The 15,277-nt window shown below is 37.9% G+C and overlaps 2 protein-coding genes across 3 annotated transcripts in view; one reads left to right on the top strand and one right to left on the bottom strand.

Moving 5' to 3' along the window:
* Window positions 1-217: 217 nt before the first annotated feature.
* Window positions 218-11,498, bottom strand: zcchc9 (zinc finger, CCHC domain containing 9). Of its 2 annotated transcripts, none has more exons than XM_081702251.1 (6): window positions 11,348-11,498; window positions 8,751-9,159; window positions 8,501-8,651; window positions 6,838-6,930; window positions 6,570-6,638; window positions 218-2,645 (listed from the first exon to the last, which is right to left on the bottom strand). In XM_081702251.1, exons 2-6 carry the CDS (start codon window positions 9,150-9,152, stop codon window positions 2,545-2,547), a joined length of 816 nt encoding a protein of 271 aa, XP_081558377.1. In that variant the 5' UTR covers window positions 9,153-9,159; window positions 11,348-11,498; the 3' UTR covers window positions 218-2,544. The 2 variants fall into 2 exon arrangements, with proteins under 2 accessions (XP_081558377.1, XP_026866122.2); XM_027010321.3 differs by lacking the exon at window positions 218-2,645 and adding an exon at window positions 4,678-5,076 and having other exon boundaries at window positions 11,348-11,497.
* Window positions 11,499-13,046: 1,548 nt separating this feature from the next.
* wdr45 (WD repeat domain 45) overlaps window positions 13,047-15,277 on the top strand; it is an 11,820-nt gene continuing 9,589 nt past the window's right edge. Inside the window, exons 1-2 of the mRNA XM_027010373.3 lie at window positions 13,047-13,204; window positions 13,574-13,641. Of these exons, the coding sequence (XP_026866174.1) occupies window positions 13,593-13,641 (49 nt within the window). The 5' untranslated portion in view covers window positions 13,047-13,204; window positions 13,574-13,592. The remainder of the gene's footprint in view (window positions 13,205-13,573; window positions 13,642-15,277) is intronic.

The raw sequence follows: 15,277 nt of genomic DNA, 5'->3' as shown, positions 1-15,277 counted from the left end.
TCATATAAGAGTCTTCAGAATATAGATGGACCCTACAATAGTCATGTTTCACATCTTACAATAAAAAAGAGAGAGAGAATTTAATCAATATTAAAGACTAAAATGACCATTTTAAAGGAACAGTTCAACAAGAAAATCATATTTTCAGAATTGCTAACACTCAAATAGCCCATTTGTTTATGTAACGTTTCCAGCAAAAACGACTCGAGAGGCAGAATGCAAATACAGGAGGCTCTTTATTGAGCGAGGGAAACAAAAACACGGGATGCTAGAAAACACAGAGGCAAATAAACACATGAACTAAGCTAACGGCAAAACCAGAACGGAGACGGAGATAGCGACAAGAACTCTAAACACAATCGAACATACCAAAATAACTGACAAACCGGAAGACAAAGCCCAGGGCTTAAATAACAAAGAGTGATGAAACAAACCAGACACAGGAGAACATAATCACAGGCGGGGATTCAGACCAGGGGGTGGAACAGAACGAAACCAAAACAAGGACTGGGCAAGAGGAACAGGTAAAAGCAATGACAGGCGCGGAGAAAACGAAACCAAGGAACGGAACAATAAGAAAGTAAAGGAAAACAGAGACGCGAGAGGGAAACCATGGAAACAGGGACGCCTGGCGTTAAACACTGATCGAGGAATGAATTTAGACACTGGTGAAGCAGGGAGCACAGCTAACAAGGGGGGCGTGGCAATATGCGGGGGAAGGAACGCAGACAGAAGGCTCATGGTGACAAGATGAGAGGACAAAAATAAACATATGAAACCATGTGGTGCCTCTCTCCACGTGGACAAGATGTTGAGGAGGGGATCGTGATATGCCATCAATTCATTCTTCCACAAACTGCTATTAGTTTTCAGTAAATGGCTTTGTCTCATGTTAAACTGTTTAGTTGTTCAGTAAATTATTTCTCTTGGGGGGCACATTTTGTTTTCATGAGAACTTTCAGTATTCTTTAAAGAATTCTGCTGTCTACTTTATTGTTGGAGAAAATGCCTTTACATGCTTAACAGTTTACTGTCTTATTTCTTGAATTATTTGAATTTATTGTTAATATTTTTTTTTTTTTTTTTTGTGATGTATGTGACATCACATTTCTCATTTCAATAGAACTAATCTGACATCTCTTTGGGACACCTTTTTTCACTCCCTGACTCTTCGACCAGCATTTCCCTGGTCTTCAGCTCTCTGACAACTGCCTCTAATGGCAACCAGTTTATTGAACTGCTATTTCTCTGGAGCCAACTAAAATATATATTGATTTATTTTGGTTTGGAATTGGGTGTTGTGATGTGATATACTGATATTGATGATAATCATTTTATATACATATATAAAAGGAATATTGATGTTAATAATGCACAGAAATAATCAGTGCCAGCAACTACGGCAGACATTAGACTTTGGGGATCTTTTGTTTATTCATTCATCTGGTTGGCTTTTTGCTATCCGTTAATTAGTGTAATGCTTCTTTTCATAGACTTTCATACAGTTATGGTTACAGACTCTCCCATGTCACTATTCTACCATTGTAGTGTAATTCATTTGCCAAAAAAGACAAAACATAATAAACAAATTGAAAGATAAATCTCAGTGACAATGGTAGTAGTATTTTGTTATAGCTTCTAAAAATTTTATACACTGGTCAGTTATAAGTGGTTATCACTATAGCCTGCCAGTCAAAACATGGGATTCTTGGTAAACTTTAAAATTTACTTTGTTGCAACACCATATAATTTTCATACAAGGTATTGACAATTGAATAATTGTGGCTTCATATAATACAGGAGAGAACAAATAAATTCTATAATTGAGCACTGGTTACAGCTATGAACATCATTAGCTTAGCATAGCATTGGTAGCCTACCACTTATCTTAACTGATATCAACAAATCTATGTCAGCGCTTACTTCAGTTATGAACAAGTTAATATTAAACCAACCATGGGAATACTACTGGAAACACTGAGATGAGTAACTTTCAATACCAAATCACATCATAGGCTAATAAGTATTTAACTAGTATACAGCTCCAGAAAAAAATAAGAGACCACTACAAAATGATCAGTTTCTCTAGTTTTACCATTGATGGGTATGTGTTTGACCAGGCTGAGAAATTTTGTTTTATTCTATAAACTACTGGCAACATTTCTTCCTGATTCCAGATAAAAATATTGTATTTTAGAGCATTTTTTAATGAAAATGACCAATGGTCAAAATAGCAAAAGTTACAGAAATTTCAGACCACTAATAAAAAATAAAAACAAAAAACAAGCTTATATTAATTTAAAAAACAACACAGTATTAATATTTGAACTTAGGATGAGTCAAGAAATCAATATTTGGTGGAATAACCCTGATTTTTAATCATAGTTTTCATGTGTCTTGGCATACTTTCCACCAGTCTTTCACATTGCTGTTGGGTAACTTTACACCACTCCTGGCACAGAAATTCTAGGAGCTCGGCTTTGTTTGATGGCTTGTGACCATCCATCTTCCTCTTGATCACATTCCAGAAGTTTTCAATGGGGTTCAGGTCTGAAGACTGGGCTGGCCATGATAAGGTCTTGATCTGGTGGTCCCTGATCCACACTTTGATTGATTGACCTGGCTGTGTGACATACAGCATTGTCCTGTTGAAAAAAACAGTCATCAGAGGTGGAGAACATTGTCAGAGAAGAAGAAAACAAGTTTTCTTCCAGCAGTTTTGGAAATGGCTTGATTTATGTCTTTCACAAAGACAAATCTGCCCGATTCCAGCCTTGCTGAAACACCCCCAGATCATCACCCATTCTGCACCAAATTTCACAGTGGGTGCAAGACACTCTGGCTTGTAGGCCTCTCCAGGTCTCCATCTAACCATTACATGACCAGGGGGTGGACAAAGCTGAAAATTGCACTCATCAGAGAAGATGACCTTACTCCAGTCCTCTACGATTCAAGCCTTATGGTCTTTCGCAAACTTCAATTTGGCTCTTCTTTGCTTCTCTTTGATGAAGGGCTTTTTTCAAGCTTTGCACGACTTCAGCCCTGCAACCAGAAGCATGTTTCGAACAGTCTTCGGTGTGCAATTCACCCCAGCTGCTGCATGCCATTCATTTTGTAGGTCACTTGACGTCATCTTACAGTTGTTAAGTGACATTCGAATGAGGTGACGATCATCACGGTCGGTAGAGTCGTTTTCCACCTCTGCCAGTTTTAGCTGTTGTTGTCACGTGTTTGCTACTTGACCTTGTTGTTATGAATCGGTTTTTGACATTTCCAAGATGGAAGCAACCTGACACTCACTGTATCCCTCTGCCAGTAAAGTTACAATTGAACCTTTTTAACTCTTTTGGCATGGCATGGCCTGTAGCTGTATTCTGACCACACCTACTTTTTGATAGTCCTAGCACTGCTTTTCCCATCCAACTGGTTCTATAACAAAAGAATAGTGATGACAGCAGCAGTGGTTTTTATTCTGTTGCTCGTTCGAATAGGATTTTATTAAGGTGATCACCTATTCAGCATCTCGAGTAGAATGAGGTGTGTCTATGAAGGAATTCAACAAACACTTGAATGGAATGGCTGTTCTGTGTGGAGATGCTGATTCAAGAAAAAATTGGAGTGCTCTCTTATTTTTTTCCAGAGCTGTATATTAACCAGACAAGCATCAGGGTGTCAAGTCATCTGCTAAATCAGTGGCTGGTAATAGGGAATTTCCCAGAATTCATTGGAAAGACTCAACACATATTTATAATCCCCTTCAACCCATTGGAACACTGTCACCCATTCTATGTCATCAGAGTATTGAACTGTCTTCACCTGTCTACTATTAATCATCAACAATATATTAGTATGGATTATTTGTTGGTCCCTATTACAGAGATGATGTCAACACTGAACTAGTCCTCCTCACCGGCAACAAAGCATCTAGAAAATGTCCTGGTTTCATCAATGGATGGGCCAGTGCTGCCAGTGGAGGTGCTGATGTTATCAGTAGTTGATGCTACCATATCAGAAACTGCCCACCCCCCCCCTAGATCCACTGGAGCAATTGATTCTCTGTATCTACACTGAAGTGGTTACTTGGATTAATTTAATGCAATAAAGCATGGACTGATTACTGTCTGGGCTGCCTGATGGAGGATGGGTTCCCTCTTGAGTCTTTGTCCTCCCTAAAATACTGCCCAGGGAGTTTTTCCTTTCCACTCTTGCCACTGGTTTGCTTAGCAGGGATATGGACCCATACATCTGTAAAAGCTGTTTTGTGACGTGTTGTAAAAAGCACTATATAAATAAATTTTGACTCAACTTGGGAGTATTACCAACATTCATCTGTGGTTTACAGAGCCTGTAATAGCTATGTTGTGTATGACCCTGTTCATGTTTTAACTCACTTATGGAATAATAAAATACTTATGTTAAGTCTGCCGAAGAATATATGTATACAAGCAAAGCACAAATGCTGTTTTAACTGTGCTTAAAATCTATTACAAAAATATATAACTTTTATAACAGGTTACAAAATGTTAAACTTTCTGTGAGATATATTTGTTTTTTCATGTATGTGTATTTACATATAACAGTAAGAGAAAAGAACAGTCAATCCTGCAACTATGCAGTCATTGTGTCCCATTCTCCAATAAAAAAAGTAAATCTTGTTCAATAAAAATGCTGCAAAACTAAAGTCTATATATTTTTATTTTTAATTTTCACTGGTACACTATATACAACAACCCAAAAAAATGAACCAGTTGAGTGCAATGTAAGCCCTGTGAAAACAAACACAGTGTATATCTGTGTAAGAAAAAAATAATTTGAAACTAGTCTTTGAAGTCAAAAATCAGAAACCTTTTTTGTATTTGAGTACATGCTCAGATACAAAATTTACAAAATTTTATTTACTTAGAATTTAGTTTATTAATTCCTAGAAAACAGGGCAATAAAAACAGGATAGGGCAGATGTTACTCAGAACACCACTACTTTGGCTTTCTTTGCAGGCACTTCCTTCACAGGAACACTGACTTCTTCGTGGTCAGCACTTATTTGGTTAGACAGGCGACCGAGGGTGATGGAATTTGCTGCAGAGGAAAGTCAATAGAGAATGCACACAAATAAAGGTATGAAGAATAATTTAAATTATGGTTCTCGTGATGTAATCTTTAACATCTCCCACATGTTGCACATGTGACCTGCAGTGCAACCTAAATGTGCTTTAGATCCATTTTTGCTGGGCAAGGAAAACCAGCAGTTTCTACCCAGGGATGGTACAAAATTAAGTAGTCTTGCAAGAACCTGTAATACAAACCGCAAGGGACTATTCTAGACCTTAATTCTGTTCATCAAAATTGTTCCTCAGTACGCTATATGATCTTTTCAAAAGCTTCTGTTCTAAGGTGTCTTGTCAGTTTTTTGAAAAAAAATGTTATAGATTGCAACATACAGAAGTCAGTGCTACTGCAGGGTTAACATATTTCATTACTGCTCCCAATGGAGTTCCATAAAACAACCAAATCCTGTTGGCACCATGGGAATATTTTTTATTTTGTCCCTAAAATCGCAGAATACTACAGTGAATCATGTCCAGTGTGAAACAGCAAGCTTCATAGAGTAGTTGCAGCTTGCTGTTCTCACCTCATCACTGCTAGTGTTGCCAGTTAAATAAAGGCTTAGTTCTCAGTTAAATAAAAGTTAATTAACGAATTAGAGATTTTACTTTTTATTGTATTTTTAGAAAGTCTCAACTTTTCTGGAAATGGGGTTTGTACTTCCGATAATGTCTTCACAGCTACCCTTAGCATATAACCTCTAAAATATCACATGTGGCAAGCTTGGTTACATATCCCCCATCACCTATCTCCACTGGCCTTATATACATCTACCATTCACGTTTTCTCACCTCAGCCACCAAGTCTGCATATTTCAGCTTCTTCCTTTGAAATCCTTAATCAACTGTATCCTCAAATGTAATAGTTAACTCTAAAATAAACTGTTAAGCTTTTGAATACACCACCATATCCAGCCTCAGTGTAGTTAATGTACTCTGGGAACTCATAACTCTGTTGGACCTGATCACCAACAGAAAAGCCTGGTGATAGCTCTGTTTCAAGTGACTTCTCAGCTTTGGGAAAGAGAGCAGCTAAGTAGTAATGCAAGTAGGAATAAAGTGAAGCAAATATGTGTATATTAGCACTAATGACGCGACAATGTGAAAATTGAAAGAGATGGCCAGTAATATTGAAAAAATACCAAGTGATTCTGATTGTCTAGTGTTTCTGTTTCCATAATATTTTGGCCAACATATTTAAGATTAAACTAAATTTGTCAACAGCATGTAATTTATGGCTGGACTATATATTTTGACATTTTTGGGATAATCTTCATTGTTTGAAGATGACATTGTGTCTGAACAAGACAGTGAAAATGCAAATAAATAGCTAGCTTATATATATTTCATATAAATAAATCTATTCAAAATAGTTTTCATTTTTTTGACATTTTTTCTTGCTTCATTTTTAATCAAACTTTAAGCAAGGGACACAAGACCTTACAAACCAGTTGTAATTGAACTCACTTGAAGTCTGGTGCTCTGGACAGTCCTTCTGGAAGTGTTCCACTGAACCACACACACGACAAGAACCCCCTGAACAAAGAGGTAAAGTTGTTAAATACCATGTTCACTTGCCAAGAATAATATATACCAAGTCTTATTTAACAAGCACCAATCAATCATTGTTCTCTAGAAAGTCAGTAAACAATCTTATTCCACAATACTACAGACCATTTCATGCTTGATGGACAGTAAATAATCTTTTTTAAAATAATGGCATTTAGGAACACACCTGCTGCATATAGTCCTTTTGGGTTATCGGGGCAGGATCTGGATAGGTGGCCATTTTTTCCACAAATGAAACATTTGGCAAATGGATAATCCCCTAGGAAAAAGACAGTATTAACATTTAGAACCATATAAATAAAGGAACCAAATTTAAGAAACAAGTGTATTTGTGTGTGATAATTTTAACCATTTGAATAAAAGTATCAAAGCAAAAGTTTCATACAGCAGTAAATTAATATTGATCTAACAATTTCATGTTCAGTGGCAGCTCCAAGGTGCAGGTCAGTTGCAGTGGAGAGCCTCCATAGATGAGGAATGTGAGGCTAAAACCAGAAGCCCAACATTTTCTTTGAAAATGGTCATCTACTAGCATTGCCATTCCATCACACCTGTTAAACTAGTCTAACAGGTAGTACTTCTGAAGTGTTTCTGCCAGGAGGTGATGCATTTGACATGAGACCTCTGTAGCGGGACATGCTGGGTCAGAATTATGGAATATTTCTACAAGCCCAAGCTTCACAGAGATGAAGTCAAGTTGTTATTCCTGTTCAATCTGTCAGACTTTTTTTCCATTTGCTGCTAGAGACTTAAGAGTGATTCTTGACATTTTACCTTCTTTGAATTGGTCTCTGGGCATAAGGTGCAGTGCTCCCTTAAGGTGGTAAAGGAGAAGTTCCTGGAGCCTTGAAATGAGGGTGATCTTCTGCAAACTGCTTTTAAAGACTTGGGTCAGCTTTATGCATAGCTAGGTGCAATTTAAGTGTTCTCAAGGGTATCAAACACCAGTATAATAAAAGGCTAGTGGAGCAGTTCTCAAATGGGTGATAGTTGTTGCCTTAGTCCCCATTAAAGGGAACAGTTTTAGCAAAGACTTCTGTGGACCCTACACAGTTATGAAAGAAGGTGGGAGACTGGTCATGCTCTGGATGTGCACTGGAGGTGCATCTTGTATCAGCTATACCGTATTATGATAAGGGTAGATGTTTGTCTTTAATGAACGTGTTTCATATATTAACACAGATATAAATTATGTTCAGATAGTAAAAACAGTTTTAGATGGTGTCTCATCAGAGACCATTTAGATGGTGTCTCACAGTTGGAACGTTAGCAGCCATCCTGGCTGAGCTCTGTAGGGGACCAATCTCTTGAAGTTAATGGGCAGTAAAAGCAATCAAAAGGTAAATTAATGTAATCAGATTACTGTGTTCTAGTAATCCTTTGAATTAGGTTACAGATACTTTTTAAACATGTAATCAAAAATCTGTAACAGAACACAAAGTAACCTTACCAGCCCCATGTATACTGTGCACTGAAGCACTGTAACTGTGCCTAAGGGACTGATACCTTTATCTGTGTTAGCCTCAACTGCAGGCTTAAAATGCTGATAGTGATATTTCAACTATTCAATTATCAGTGTCATGTCCCTGCTACCTTAACTTACATCAAATACACAAAAAACACTGCTGCTTCTGAAAACAGCAGAATTACACAATATATTACCTCCAAAAGTAATATTTTTCTGATGCATCTTAATTTTAGAATTCAACATCAACACAAAGGCAGTTTGTTTACTCCCAAAATAGGTGATCATTAGATCTGACAGATAAAGCCAAAGAAGAAGGTCACACTTTTATATCACACTCCTTATAACGAATTTAAAATCTTACCCAAAGCTGGGTCCACTTTAGCTCTACATTTCTGGATGTCATGTTCTGCTGAGCCACAGCGATAACAGACCTCTCTGCCCATCTCTTCATCATTATCAGCTTCTGGGCAGTCAGCTAGTCCATGGCCAGTCTTCCTACAGTTAAAGCACACCTGGACAGTGAGGAGGATAAACATAAAATCTGCATGAAATCAACAAAATACACCCTTGAAATGTAATTTTCACCAGTATCAACACCTTAACATACACACCATGTTGTTCTTTTTAGTTTTCTGTCTCTTAACCCTACGATGTTCTCTTCTCCTTTCTTTTTTGTGGGCTGTGACTAGTTCCTCCCCAACATAATCTTCTATCCTGGCTGTTCTTTGTGATTCTTTAGGTAGTGCTTGCCCAGTCTGTTTTAAATAACTGATAAAGCCATTCACATCTACTTCTTTGTTTTTGTTAACTCTTTTCCAACTAGGGTCAGCCAGAGTGTTCCATAACGTGTGTGATACATCCTTGCGGAAATGGCTGACCGAACAGCCTCCTCTACTGGAACCTGTAAGAATCTCAGTCATCCTTCCATTTATTCCTGCCCTAAGTTTGGTCCATGGTGTAGCATCTGTTGGTTTGTGTTTATGGGAATTGTTGCCTCTAGCCCAGCGTGTCATGCTTGCACTGTAAAGACAGAAATTAAATTATAGGTTAACAAAGCATTGCTTATACTAAAAATGTGAACATAGTTTCTGATAATTGTAACAGAAGTAATACAATTATCCAGGGCTGCAGCAATAAGTAATAACATTTACAACACTGATAAGTTATCGCTGGTAACATTGTTTTAAACTTAGTCATATGTACAAGCACTTCACACTAAGACAGTTAAGTGTGACTTCATTAGACTACAACCACCTGAAAAGAACATGGCTTGTAGCATGGCGCAAGTATATACGCAATTGGTTAGACCTACAGGTTGGGTTTGCTTGTACCTAGAGAATTTAGCTTCAAGCCAAATATAACACAGCTGATCCACTTAATCAATGCTTTCAGTATCACCTCAATATTAGACTAAATTAGGGCACTGTACCTATGTAATATTTTGTAATACTTTGAAAACTACTCCCATTTGAAAGGAGGATGGCATAAAAGGAGGTGGGTGACATGTTTCCACATTAGACCATGTTGAGGAGGAGGCTGATTGCAAAACGGCTGATATTAGATATCTTATTATACCTGTATACAATACTGAAAGTTATCCTTCAAAACTTTATGGGAACCTACCAACCTCAGTCTTTTGTCTTCTGTCAAATATGAAATTGCGGGTGCACCACAAAGTAGGCACATTTTAAGGTTCTTAAACAAATCCCCAAATGGTAAAACGTGTAGCCTTTAATATGATGTAAATAGTCTAAACCATTATAGTACACTCTAAAAACTATAGTTTGGTTTATTATACAATTGCAATGCACTCTGTGTTGACATCAAATGGCTGTTACCATTTCAAATTTTTTTCCCCCAATTTTATTATCAGCCACAAAAAGATAAGGAGCAGGATGCGCGCACACACATCACTTCCGATGCCTCACAAAAGTAATAAATAAAAGCATCGCAAACAAAAATCATCCTTAAATTGTAGAGCAAGTATTTCACCTAACACTCTCATTTAAGGGAACTTAACTTAACACTATGATGGACCCCGACACATGGACACACTTAAAACTATGATGGTTTTGGGATACAGGGCTCTATTTGGTTTAACACGTATATTATCCTTTACCTTAATTGGTGACAATCGGTGTTGAGAAGCCTTAAAATTATAGCTAGCTCTGCTACATTATGTAAAATGTACCTCACCCATATTAAAACTATACTCTGAGACCTCAGGTCAGGATTTTATAACCTCTCTACTTCCACTCTTCCTCTCCAATTTGCAGTGCCTAAGCAACAAAATGGGAAAACTATTTGTCCTATTTCACCTAATGCACTCTTGTCTACCTGGATTCCAGTTGTATAGAGCAGACATAGGACAAATGGGCAAAACTACAGGTGGAACAATCTGTTTCTGTGATAATAAGCATCAGGGTAATGATGCCACAGTTCTTTTACAATCACGTTACTACAAGTGATTCTATATTTTTTCCTCCAATCCACAATCACTTTCTCACTATCAGCAAGCATGATATCCCCAGGCTCTTCAGAGGCCAGAAGGTGTGGTAGGGCTGGATTTAGTCTCACCACCCCCCTTAAAATAAGCCTATGATGAACTGGCAACAGTCGTCTGGCACAGTCTTAAATGACTACAAGCCAGTTGCTATAAACTTTAATGAGTCTTTGAATCCCTCATCCAAACCTATCTGAAGACCCAAAATGCACAAGGTTGACGTCTGTCAAAGACCTACACGCCATCGTCATGACATCGCTAGCTATCTAGGGTTAGGGTTTGTAGCTACCTAAAGTCTGGCACCGAACAACCTATGAATTAAGGTTTTTTAAAAACTTTCATTGTCGTTTTGTATACCTTCCTTATGCATGTAACGTAAGGTATCACATGCGCAACATATAGCTATTTTAACATACATCGTAATACAACGTATTAAACAGGGCTGCTATAATACACAGCCAGCTAATCGACTAACTCGGTAGCTAAGATAGGTAGCATTAGCAAAGTACTTTCCTGGACGTTTAGGGAGCTGGCTAGTTAGTTACCCGACAAAAAAACAAAACCAAAAAAAACCGTTTAGCTATCTTAGATTTAAAGACATTTTGCTTGGTACCTAGCTAGATATCAAAACCTAAGACACTGTAAATTCGATATGAAAAAAATTATATGCTAGTTACGGCAATGATACCACAAAATTTCTCTTACCGAAAATCTTTTTCTTTGTGCCAAATTAGATCACGTGCTTTGTGCCGTGCGACTAATATAACCGCCCGTCGTGTCTCTCTAAACACTTTTCTGTTCCACTTTCACAAAGCAGAATGGTGACACTAGACATTTCCCTATCTAGTCGATGTCTAAACAGCGCCTCTTCGGTTTTGCATTGCTTTGCAGTTTGGCAAACTGCATTTCTTAAGTGCTTAAAAACGAAAATTATTAAGATTAACAAAAAAGTCTTGACATTGCGTTAAAATTTTACTGCCACACTCGATTACATTTACACTTACATTTATGTCATTTAGCAGACGTGCAATAAACAGTAAGTACTAGAGTTTGTTAGTCAACAAAGGAGCAGTCAACATCAGTGTAATAAACAATACTCTACAATAAGTACTAGTTTCAGATAGTCAACATACGAGCAGGGTCAGTGTTCATTTAAATATTCCACAAATAGTTGGGCCTTCAGTCTGCGTTTGAAGTCTGCAAGGGACTCTGCTGTCCAGAAAACAAATGGAAGTTCATTCCACCATCTAGGAGCCAGGACAGATAATAGTCTCAATGCTTGTCTTCCATGACACTTGAAGCATGGTATTTTAAGACGAGCCATTCTCGATGTTCGAAGTACTCGAGGTATGGATTAGACTTTGACAACTGACATCATGTATGGAGGGGCTAGTCCATTTTTGGCTTTGTAGGCAAGCATCAAGGTTTTAAATCTGATGTGTGCAGCTACTGGAAGCCAATGAAGGGAGTGCAGCAGTGGAGTGTCGGAAGATTGAAGACCAGTCATGCTGCTGCATTCTGAACAAGTTGTAGAGGTCTGATGGCTCTTAGAGGAGGACCAGCAAGTAGCGAGTTGCAGTAGTGTAGCTTTGAGATTACAATAGACTGCATAAGCACCTAGGTGGCTTCCTGTGAGAGAAAGGGCCGAATCTTTCATATGTTACAAAGGAGAAATCAGCAAAACTGGGTCAAATTCGAAACATGAGTTGAGAATGACAACTGGTTGTCCAAAGTTATGCCCAGGCTACCAGCAGCTTCAGATGGTGACACCAAGGAGTTCTCGAAGGAAACTGTGAGGTCATGGTAAGGGTTGGGAGTTCCTGGGATGTACAGAAGCTCGGTTTTACTCGGGTTGAGCTTCAAGTGGTGGGCTGTCATCCATGACGCAATGTCAGTCAAGCATGCTGAGATATGTCTTGAAACCTGCGTGTTGGAGGGTGGGAAAGAAAGAAAGAATTGGGTGTCATCATCATAGCAGTGGTAGGAGAAGTCATGAGAATATATTACATCACCAAGAGAATGAGTATACAAAGAGAAGAGGGCCTAATACTGAGTCATGTAGAACACCGGTGGAGAGTCTACATGGTTTTGATGTGGATCCTCTTCATGTTACCTGATAGGACCGTCCCTCCAGATAGGACTGAAACCATTTCCATGCAGAGACAGTCACACCAAGGCTGGAGAAAACAGAGAGGAGAATGTTGTGGTTTGCTGTGTAGATATCATGAAAGGTCTTCTGTCTATTTAGTTGTTTTTTGTTGTTTGTTTGTTTGTTTGTTTGTTTTGTGGGTGCGTAGGATCCTTGGAGGGCTCGAGCAGAAGACTGGAGGAATTTAACATCTGCAATGGTTGATATTTGCAAATAATTGCTAAGTGTGTTTCAGCAGGTGGCAATAGTGAGCTCGGTGTGCGCGCCCATTAAACAACAAGACGAAGAAGAAGACGACGGATCAGGAAACAATAACACCTTCGCTCACTGTTTCACAGACAATCCCTATATTTAAGACTAATAGCTTATCTCCATTTTTAAACCGATTAAGAAAACGTCATCACCACTAAATGGTAAGTAGAAGTTCTTTAAAGCTCTCGTGTACCAAAAATATAAGCAGCAATAAAGATGTAACTTAGCTAGCTAGCTGTCTAACCGCTAGCTAACCTTCAGTTAGTTGCGTATCTTTTGGGCTACCCAACAGTAACTTCACAGCTGCTCTCGGGTTGTATGTTCAGCTGAGCTAATTTACGTTAGCGAGCTACTGGCTAGCATAACTAAAGCAACACACGATAAGGTTATTTGTCTCGTTAAAGATGCTCCCATTCGCTTATTTAAAATAATAGCGTTAACTTACACGAACGCTAGCTATTTTTTGGCACATTGTGTATTTATATTTGTCATTTCAAGAGCTATCTGTACATTTAACGTTATTTCTGCAGTTTAGAAACCTCTTCAATAATGGCTCAGCAGCGAGGAGTGAACAGCTTGCAGTTCAACCAGGATCAGAGTGAGTAACTTGGCTATCTAACCTAGCTAAGTTAACGCTCTAGGCTGTTTTGGGGTTCACCGGCCTTGGCCGTTGAGTGACCTATTCAAATTCAGTGTGAATGTCATTTTTTAAAAATAAAATTATATTTTCTTAATTTAGCCATGTAATAATTATTGAGATCCTGCTCTATATTTCTGGTTTTTAACCAGATGGAGTGTTACCGCGAATAACGGCTGTAATTTGGTAGGCTAAGAAATCGAGCGGCGTAGGTCACAGCCATGCTGTTATTTATACCACAGGAGTGCTGTATAACCAGAGGAAGATGAGAAAGTGTGTTACCATGAAAAACATTACAGCTGAAACAAAATGGAGAAGAAGCCCAAATATAGAGTCAAATATGTTTTGATATTGACAATTTCTTCTGCAAAATAGTAGTTCCACAATAGATAACTTATGTAGCTATGCTACAGTGACAATTGCCTGCCTATAAAAGGCATACGGTTTATATAGCACTACTGGGTATTGTTTGAAGTGAGAGCAAAAGTAAAGTGAAAAATGACAAAATAAAACTAGGACTATTGAGGTCATTTGTATTACATGTGTTATTATTTTGTTATTTGTATAAGTTAATATTGTGTTCTTTGTATATTAGTCGTTATTTAATATTCGTTTCAAATGAAAGCAAAAATAAGCAAAGTCAAAATAAAAAAGATGAAAGGAAAAAAATGATTAGTTATTTGTATATGATAATCTGTACACTTCTGTTCTGTTCTTCTGTGCATTTAGAAGAAAGTTATTCTATAGGGCATGGATGACATCAAACAGCCTGGCTCGCTTCACTGATGGCCTGAGTGTGTTTAATTGTTCTGCCATAACAGTAGTCAGCCACAAAGTTTTCAACGTAATGGCAGATTCAGCATTTGATGTGTGTCTGTGGTCACACTCTAGAAATGGGCAGCAGATCAAATTTAATAAAAAAAATAATCCACTGTATTTATTTCCCATTTCATATATGCACAAAACTAAAAGGTTAGTCAGGGATGTTCTATACGAGGAATCCAGCCATTGGCTAAAAAATGAATAGGAAAGTTCGTAATGCTCAACTGCATCACAGCAAGTCTTGCCTTCAATGATTCCCTTGTCGCTTTTGCTCTGGTTGCAGAGATATGCATATGCATAGAAGCCCAAATAGTCTATCTTAATCAAAATTATAACTAATTTATCATTTTTAAGGAAGCCAAACATAGCCTACCAATTGGAGATGCATTGGAGTTGGATCCATTTATTCACAGTGACTGCTTTCATCTTGTTGGATGTATAATCTGTTAACACAGATTATGCATAATTGCATAAGACCCATGCTGCTAATACTTCTTCAGTTCTGTTTTTTTTATGTTTTTCCCCATGTTCTCACTGGGGAGAAAAGTCGTCTGCAACCTCAAAGTCCTTATTGATGAAATGGAATGTTAAACTCATAGGATTCAGTCCACTTGTCCTGCACTTATTGTAAACTTTGAGTGTGCCAACCTGACTAAAATAGGTTTATGATGGTATTTTATATTGTTTTAGTGTACAAACAATTTTCTGAAAACTCACTTCAGCCTAACAGGAAGCAGGTCTTTATCAATGTGGAAGGTTATTGCATCTGTAATTT

This window comes from Electrophorus electricus, chromosome 19 (genome assembly GCF_041902795.1).
Source record: "Electrophorus electricus isolate QZ-2024a chromosome 19, ASM4190279v1, whole genome shotgun sequence".
NCBI lineage: Eukaryota > Metazoa > Chordata > Actinopteri > Gymnotiformes > Gymnotidae > Electrophorus > Electrophorus electricus.
Note: the sequence above shows the minus strand (reverse complement) of the source record. Positions and strands in the feature narration are given on the sequence as shown.

What these genes read in the sequence shown, in the direction of transcription:
- zcchc9 (XM_027010321.3), bottom strand. Translation starts at nt 9,152, where the DNA reads ATGACACGCTGGGCTAGAGGCAACAATTCCCATAAACACAAACCAACA. An exon ending in TAAAGTGGACCCAGCTTTGG is followed by an intron (nt 6,931 to 8,500) that starts GTAAGATTTTAA and finishes TCTTTTTCCTAG; the next exon opens with GGGATTATCCATTTGCCAAA. An exon ending in AAAAGGACTATATGCAGCAG is followed by an intron (nt 6,639 to 6,837) that starts GTGTGTTCCTAA and finishes CTCTTTGTTCAG; the next exon opens with GGGGTTCTTGTCGTGTGTGT.